Source organism: Oncorhynchus gorbuscha, linkage group LG24 (genome assembly GCF_021184085.1).
Source record: "Oncorhynchus gorbuscha isolate QuinsamMale2020 ecotype Even-year linkage group LG24, OgorEven_v1.0, whole genome shotgun sequence".
Classification (NCBI taxonomy): Eukaryota; Metazoa; Chordata; class Actinopteri; order Salmoniformes; family Salmonidae; genus Oncorhynchus; species Oncorhynchus gorbuscha.
In genome coordinates, this window is record NC_060196.1 from 61,277,236 (window position 1) to 61,286,248 (window position 9,013).

General features: G+C 48.3%; 1 protein-coding gene across 2 annotated transcripts in view; it reads left to right on the forward strand.

Annotated features, from left to right (window-relative positions):
* mfsd2ab (major facilitator superfamily domain containing 2ab) overlaps window positions 1-8,995 on the forward strand; it is a 55,447-nt gene extending 46,452 nt beyond the window's left edge. For both annotated transcript variants that reach the window (XM_046325418.1, XM_046325417.1), the window contains 5 exons: window positions 3,445-3,528; window positions 4,698-4,810; window positions 5,806-5,949; window positions 6,406-6,582; window positions 7,977-8,995. In XM_046325418.1, the coding sequence (XP_046181374.1) occupies window positions 3,445-3,528; window positions 4,698-4,810; window positions 5,806-5,949; window positions 6,406-6,582; window positions 7,977-8,031 (573 nt within the window). In that variant the 3' untranslated portion in view covers window positions 8,032-8,995. The remainder of the gene's footprint in view (window positions 1-3,444; window positions 3,529-4,697; window positions 4,811-5,805; window positions 5,950-6,405; window positions 6,583-7,976) is intronic.
* The last annotated feature ends 18 nt before the right edge of the window (window positions 8,996-9,013 follow it).

A 9,013-nucleotide genomic window follows, 5' to 3' on the forward strand; every position in this document is an offset into this window, starting at 1 on the left:
GGGGCAAACGAGGCCTTAACCCGGGGGGGCAAACGAGGCCTTAACCCGGGGGAGGCGGGGGGGCAAACGAGGCCTTAACCCGGGGAGGGGGGCAAACGAGGCCTTAACCCGGGGGGGGGGGCAAACGAGGCCTTAACCCGGGGGAGGGGGGCAAACGAGGCCTTAACCCGGGGGAGGGGGGGCAAACGAGGCCTTAACCCGGGGGAGGGGGGGGGCAAACGAGGCCTTAACCCGGGGGAGGGGGGCAAATGAGGCCTTAACCCGGGGAGGGGGGCAAACGAGGCCTTAACCCGGGGGGGGGGGGCAAACGAGGCCTTAACCCGGGGTGGGGGGGGCAAACGAGGCCTTAACCCGGGGTGGGGGGGGGGGCAAACGAGGCCTTAACCCGGGGTGGGGGGGGGCAAACGAGGCCTTAACCCGGGGTGGGGGGGCAAACGAGGCCTTAACCCGGGGTGGGGGGTGGGGGGCAAACGAGGCCTTAACCCGGGGTGGGGGGGTGGGGGGGGACGAGGCCTGCAGAGCTTTTTTGCCATTCGCTTCATTTTACCCGCGATATTCCGCCGTGTTCGTTTGCCCTCACACAGCCCACCCGCCCTTTTCTTCCGAAGCTGCCGAAGCAAGATGTTTTTTTTGTAGCTATTAAGTAGTAAATTCCCAAATGCCCAATAAAAAAAATACAATACAGACATTAAGCTGGAATTGTGTAGTAATGTGAATAGATGTTCACCAGTAGGCGTTAGGGGACCTCACTCTGCTCATCACTACTCAAATTACACCATCACTACTGACTTCCCACTCATGTATGTAGGAAATAAGTAGTGAATCAACAAATTATTGAGTAGAACTTGTGAGGTTGTAATGAACAGTAAGTTAGTCGTTTTGAGGTTGTGGTGATATACTGCCATCTGGTGGCGACTACAAACAATTGCATAATAGGAACTATTTCACAAATTGATGGTCCTTGAACATAAATATTAGTGCTTGGAAAAAGTACGAACCCTTCACTCATAAAGGAGCCTGGGTGCCAGTCTGTTTGTGCTAATATTCCACTACTTGCCACTGTCTGTACGAACCCTTTACTCATAAAGGAGCCTGGGTGCCAGTCTGTTTGTGCTATTATTCCACTACTTGCCACTGTTTTGTGTTCAGAACATGGTCTACTCACACAGTTTTTTTTGTAGACTATGCAAATGTTTGTGATACAGGAAGGAGAGAGATTAGACAGGCAGCGAGGTGCAGACAGTTCAGGGGAAAGCAGATGCAGATTACCTTGATGTGGTATTGCCAGGAAGCAGAACAAGCATTGTGAAGATGTTTAGCAGATGCAGTCCACACACACACACACACACACACACACACACACACACACACACACACACACACACACACACACACACACACACACACACACACACACACACACACACACACACACGCACACACGCACTTACGCACTTACGCACTTACAGCTGATGCACTAGAAAGAGGACACAGACAAAGTGAAGTTACTCTTGAGATTACTGGATTTACAGCAGATAAATGTACCTTTATGCTTGGTACTTTCTTTGCAGTATTAACTCCTACAACACATGTAACAGTATAGCTTTAGACCGTCCCCTCGCCCATACCCGGGCGTGAACCAGGGACCCTCTGCACACTTAAACAACTGACACCCTCGAAGCATCGTTACCCATCGCTCCACAAAAGCCTGCGGTCCTTGCAGAGCAAGGGGAACTACTACTTCAAGGTCTAGTTAGCGGTAGCGTGTACCACCGCTAACTACGCTAGCCGTTTCACATCCGTTACACCAGCACCACCGCTAACTAAGCTAGCCGTTTCACATCCGTTACACCAGCACCACCGCTAACTAAGCTAGCCGTTTCACATCCGTTACACCAGCACCACCGCTAACTAAGCTAGCCGTTTCACATCGGTTACACCAGCACCACCGCTAACTAAGCTAGCCGTTTCACATCGGTTACACCAGCAGCACCGCTAACTAAGCTAGCCGTTTCACATCCGTTACACCAGCACCACCGCTAACTAAGCTAGCCGTTTCACATCCGTTACACCAGCACCACCGCTAACTAAGCTAGCCGTTTCACATCCGTTACACCAGCACCACCGCTAACTAAGCTAGCCGTTTCACATCGGTTACACCAGCACCACCGCTAACTAAGCTAGCCGTTTCACATCCGTTACACCAGCACCACCGCTAACTAAGCTAGCCGTTTCACATCCGTTACACCAGCACCACCGCTAACTAAGCTAGCCGTTTCACATCCGTTACACCAGCACCACCGCTAACTAAGCTAGCCGTTTCACATCCGTTACACCAGCACCACCGCTAACTAAGCTAGCCGTTTCACATCCGTTACACCAGCACCACCGCTAACTAAGCTAGCCGTTTCACATCCGTTACACCAGCACCACCGCTAACTAAGCTAGCCGTTTTACATCCGTTACACCAGCACCACCGCTAACTAAGCTAGCCGGTTCACATCGGTTACACCAGCACCACCGCTAACTAAGCTAGCCGTTTCACATCCGTTACACCAGCACCACCGCTAACTAAGCTAGCCATTTCACATCCGTGACACCAGCACCACCGCTAACTAAGCTAGCGGTCCATCAGATGGTGACCCTTGGGGAATGCAGGAATGTCCCTATTAAAATGTCCACTGTGAAGCATCCTGCAATTCCTGCCGTGTCGTTATGGTTACGCCTGGTTACCCGGCCGAACTCTACTCCACGCCCAGAGATGTTTGTTTACTTTCCGCTATGTGGATCTGAGTACCTCCCCGCTGATTTCAAGACTGCAAACCCATTCTAATCGTTCTGATTCGTCCCATGAACCAGAACGTGGGTAAAGGGGTATTTTTTTTATTTTTTAGAAAATGTGTTATTGACTTTGATACTGATTTGGTTACAGATGATCCAATCGCGGATGGCTTTGTTTTGTGGCTACAACGCCACAAATTTTGACGTAAACAACTTCAACGATGGCGGAAAAAATATTCCGATTGAGTCGTCAGGCATGTGATAGGTGGATTAGGAGAGGTTGAGAATGTCTTCCTTTGGGAAGACTGATAAATCCCCAAAACACAAACCAGACAGTGCTGCTGTTTTGGGATGTTTTTGTTTTGTTTTGTAGTCTGTCACATAACATGTTCCAAAGACTGAAGGTGGCATCTCAAACAGAAGCCTCTTTCTTTTTATGGTCGAAAGTTGTGCCCCATCAAGCAAATCGGGTTCCATTTGAGACTCGACCGTTCTCTTGGCACGTTGGGTTAAAGTTGAAACGGACTGGAACCCTATAGCCTACAGGTCATAGGTCATTGAAGTATATATATGGCAACAGAAACATACTCAACTAGAAACACAACCGTTTTTTATATTATGTCTTGACTAAACCCCATTTCTTTGGTCTTGTTTTCTCTCCAGCTCGCTGCGACGCTCACCATCCCCTTCTGGCAGTGGTTCCTCACCAAGTTTGGCAAGAAGACAGCTGTGTACATCGGCACCTCTGTAAGACTTAGCATACCCTCAGAATGATCACACACAAAATGCCTTAGTCCATGGAGGCATGCTTTATTGGGGCCTTGGATGAGGAGACACTGAAGGCAACTTCTTTCATGCAAAGCCTGACATTGGAAAGGCACCATGCCTTAAGGTGTCAACATGCTTCAGATTGGCTGTTGGCTAGCCGATCTCCGCTAGCCGATCTCCGCTAGCCGATCTCCACTAGCCGAACTCCGCTAGCCGAACTCAGCTAGCCGAACTCAGCTAGCCGATCTCAGCTAGCCGGTCTCAGCTAGCCGAACACAGCTAGCCGAACACAGCTAACTGAGCTCAACTAGCCGATCTCAGCTAGCCGAACTCCGCTAGCCGAACAAAACGAGTGTGCTCGCATACTCCCTTAAAAGAGATTTGCTTGAAAAATGAGAAAAAGGCAATGATGGTACTGTTTGTCCATTTTGAGACACAGTAGCCAGTATACATTTCCTAAACAATTGTCCGAATGAATCTAACTCAAGAAATCGGACATTAATTTGTACGTTATTTGCCGAGATCTTAGTCGCGCAATATTACATCTATCTTACATACATCTATCTAAACGAGTCTCTTGTTAAATGACAACTGAAGAAACCCTACTGTTTCACCAATCACAGACGAAGAGGCGTAGACTTGGGCTCTGAAAAATCCCCCACCGAAGTCCGAAACCGTCACAAAATGTCGTCATGCTGGGAAGCATGCTGATGCCTTTCAATGAAGACCAAGCATCTCCAGGTCATTTATATCTCAAGGACCACGTTAAATGGATACTTCAGGATTTGTGCCATTTTTAAAAACATTTTATTTAACTAGACAAGTCAATTAAGAACAAATTCTTATTTGCAATGAAGGCCTACCCCGCCCAAACCCTAACCCGGACGACGCTGGGGCAATGGTGCACCGCCATATGGGACTCCCAATCACAATCGGTTGTGATACAGCCTGGATACTTATGTAAATGTGATATTTCATTTTTTTTTATAAATATAAATTTGCAAAAAAAAAAAAAAAACCTGTTTTTTGCTTTGTCATTATGGGGTATTGTGTGTAGATTGATGAAGGAGAAGAAAAAAACGAATCAATTTTAGAGTAACGTAACATTCTGTGTTCATCATTGGTGATGTTTTCTCTCCTCTCTGCAGTCTGTGATCCCCTTCATGATCCTGGTGGTGTGTGTGAAGAGTAATCTCATCATCACCTACCTCGTGTCGTTCGCTGCCGGGGTCGGAGTCGCTGCTGCCTTCCTGTTGCCATGGTGAGTTGGAGTAGCTGTCTGTCACTCATCTTTCTGTTGCACTGTTTTCCCACCTTTTTTATATCACTGACTGGTTTCTCTGTCTCTCTGTCTCTCTGTCTCTCTGTCTCTCTGTCTCTCTGTCTCTCTGTCTCCCTGTCTCTCTGTCTCTCTGTCTCTCTGTCTCTCTGTCTCTCTGTCTCTCTGTCTCTCTGTCTCTCTGTCTCTCTGTCTCTCTGTCTCTCTGTCTCCCTGTCTATCTGTCTCTAGGTCCATGTTGCCAGATGTGGAGGATGTTACTGACTCTCTGTCTCTAGGTCCATGCTGTCAGATGGGGAGGATGTGGAGGATGTTACTGACTCTCTGTCTCCAGGTCCATGTTGCCAGATGTGGAGGATGTTACTGACTCTCTGTCTCTCTGTCTCTCTGTCTCTCTGTCTCCAGGTCCATGTTGCCAGATGTGGAGGATGTTACTGACTCTCTGTCTCTCTGTCTCTAGGTCCATGTTGCCAGATGTGGAGGATGTTACTGACTCTCTGTCTCTCTGTCTCTAGGTCCATGCTGCCAGATGTAGAGGATGTTACTGACTCTCTGTCTCTAGGTCCATGTTGCCAGATGTGGAGGATGTTACTGTCTCTCTGTCTCTCTGTCTCTCTGTCTCTCTGTCTCTGTCTCTAGGTCCATGTTGCCAGATGTGGAGGATGTTACTGTCTCTCTGTCTCTCTGACTCTCTGTCTCTCTGTCTCTAGGTCCATGTTGCCAGATGTGGTGGATGTTACTGTCTCTCTGTCTCCAGGTCCATGTTGCCAGATGGGGAGGATGTTACTGACTCTCTGTCTCTCTGTCTCCAGGTCCATGTTGCCAGATGGGGAGGATGTTACTGACTCTCTGTCTCTCTGTCTCCAGGTCCATGCTGCCAGACGTGGTAGATGTTACTGACTCTCTGTCTCTCTGTCTCCAGGTCCATGCTGCCAGACGTGGTAGATGTTACTGACTCTCTGTCTCTCTGTCTCCAGGTCCATGCTGCCAGACGTGGTAGATGACTTCCAGGTCCAGAACCCAGACTCTCGGGGTCACGAAGCCATCTTTTATTCCTTCTATGTCTTCTTCACCAAGTTTGCCTCTGGAATCTCTCTGGGGATCTCCACTCTCAGCTTGGAGTAAGTTTACCCTTCACAGATGGAGACTTTGGCCTCTTGCGGCCCCTTGTGGCCCCTTGCGGCCCCTTGTGGCCTCTTGTGGCCCCTTGCGGCCCCTTGTGGCCCCTTGTGGCCCCTTGTGGCCCCTTGCGGCCCCTTGTGGCCCCTTGCGGCCCCTTGCGGCCCCTTGCGGCCCCTTGCGGCCCCTTGTGGCCCCTTGCGGCCCCTTGTGGCCCCTTGCGGCCCCTTGTGGCCCCTTGCGGCCCCTTCGTGCTGTACATATTCGTTTAGATATCATCAGTCAGGAAGTGTTACTTTCCCAGTAAAAAAAAACGTGAGGATAAGCCAAAACCCCACTTCAAAGCACAGGATTGCTTCTCCATCTGAATTAGTGTGTCACATGAACATCTTTGATCAAAGTCATGTGATTAAATTCCTTCCTCGTGATTTCCTGCTTCTCCTTCACTCCATCTGTAGTTTTGCAGGGTATATGACTCGAGGTTGCACCCAGCCTGAGAACGTGGATATAACCCTGAAGGTTCTGGTCTCCGCGGCGCCCATAGGACTCCTTCTGATTGGTCTGGTCATATTCCGCTCTTATCCAATCGACGAAGAGAGGAGGCAGGGCAACAGGAAGCTGCTGCAGGAGCAACGGTAAGACTTGCATGTCTGACTGGGGAACTCGGGCCTCGTACCCCAAGCATTTCCTGTGTGTATATATAACCGGATTGGATAGATATACCATAGGCATAGACCTGGAGATATTTCCAAATCGTTTACCATTACAAGATCACTTATTGCTTTCAGAAGCACTCACAGGGTTCAACGCTGCGTCCTGCGATGGCGCCAGTTATAAATTATGTAACTTTTCCCCACCAATCTCCTCATTCACGTGGTACCTGCTTTCGCCGTGCTCCTGCCGTTCTGTTGGCCCGTTACTCACACAGCCCTCCCGCCATCCTCCCGACCGGCGTCACTAAGGGTGTGTTCGTAAAGTCGCTTCTGGCTATCTACTCCGATTTCGGAGCGCTCTCGTCTGAGTGTCCCAGAGCGCAGAATAACTGACACATTTACGAACGCTCAACATCCCTGTTGAATATGGCCGGTGTCAGTAAACGTCAGCAAAAACAGCGTAATGTAATTGTTGCCAGCAGCTCAGTTACAGTCACCAACGCTCTGGATTACATGAAAACAGCCTAACCAGCTCTGCTAGTGGGACTAAAATGGTCAGAGTGAGGTGTTCTCTCATTATGTGTCTGGAAGTGGCTAGTTAATGTTAGCCAGTTAACTTGGGTGCTTGACTGCCGTTGCAGTCAGAACGTTCAGAACAACCTTATTCCTCGGCCAGAGCTGGTCGCCGAACGCTCTGAGAGCGAAACGCTCTGAATTTACCAAGGACCCAGAGTGACCTCTAACAAGTTGGAGGCAACTTACAAACTCCCTCTAAAGCTGCCGGTCGGAAGCAAGATGCTTTTCTTGTAGCTATTAAGTAGTAAATTCCCAAATGCCCAATAAAAAAATACAATACAGACATTAAGCTGGAATTGTGTAGTAATGTGAATAGATGTTCACCAGTAGGTGTTAGGGGACCTCACTCTGCTTATCACTACTCAAATTACACCATCACTACTGACTTCCCACTCATGTATGTAGGAAATAAGTAGTGAATCAACAAATTATTGAGAAGAACTCGTGAGGTTGTAATGAACAGTAAGTTAGTCGTTTTGAGGTTGTGGTGATATACTGCCATCTGGTGGCGACTACAAACAATTGCATAATAGGAACTATTTACAAATGGATGGTCCTTGAACATAAATATTAGTGCTTGGAAAAGACCTTGAATTGGACCACTGTCTGTACGAACCCTTTACTCATAAAGGAGCCTGGGTGCCAGTCTGTTTGTGCTATTATTCCACTCCTTGCCATGCCTGATACCCAGGCTAATACCCAGGCTTTTCATCAAGTACATTTTGTTGTCAACTGTTCAGGTATATGGACTGCTTGTCTGTCGTGTGTAATCCCCGGGTCTCTCTGTTCTGTTCTCACAGGGAAAATGAGGCCGACTCCGAAACCGACTCGACAGAACTGACAAACATGGTGTAGGTTCTAGAACACTCATGGACCAATGGCGTGACTGATTGTTGCTTGCACTGGGTGGGGCTAATGAGGGGGGGGGGGCTGGACCTATCACAAAGGCGACACTGCTTCCATCCAATCACACTGCTGCTTCAGGTCTCTGAACTTTAAAGGATCACTAACACAAGCTCCAAAAACAGAAAATGTTTCTACAACTGCAGTTCCGTATGGCAAGGAACGACAACATACCCCCCCCCTCCCCATGGCAAAGGAAGCATATGACTGACGGCCTTCCTGGTTTAAGTCCCGCCCACTTCAGCTATGACTCATTTTCCCAACAGACGTCACCCGCTGTGTTGTCAGTGTTGTTAGAAATGCCAACCCATTTCCTTGTGCACCACGCGGGGCTGTAACTGTAGTGGACTCCATGGGGACTTTTTACGGTGTCATTTCAGACGGTTTTTTTTATGTCAAATTAATGTTGCACAGGAACCTTACTGTTATGGGTACAATGCATAGTACTGTTGATGTATATTGCCATAACTTTATCTATTGTAGGTGTAACAGTATAATTTTAAACCGTCCCCTCGCCCATACCCGGGCGCGAACCAGGGACCTTCTGCACACATCAACAACAGTCACCCTCGAAGCGTCGTTACCCATCGCTCCACAAAAGCCGTGGCCCTTGCAGAGCAAGGGGAAACACTACTTCAAGGTATCAGAGCAAGTGACGTAACCGATTGAAACGCTATTTAGCGCACACCGCTAACTAAGCTAGCCGTTTCACATCCGTTACATAGGTATAACTTGAAAGTCTCTAATGACTTTAGACACTGCACTAGAACAATTTACTACAATCCTCTTTTTCCAGGGTGGAGAAGACTGTCAAAAGCTAAATAAGAGCCTTTTTATTCATTTTATTTTTTACTGGTATCGGTTACAAAAGCCAGACATTTTAAAATAATATATATATATTTTTTGATTAGAATATTTCTACAACAATTTTGAA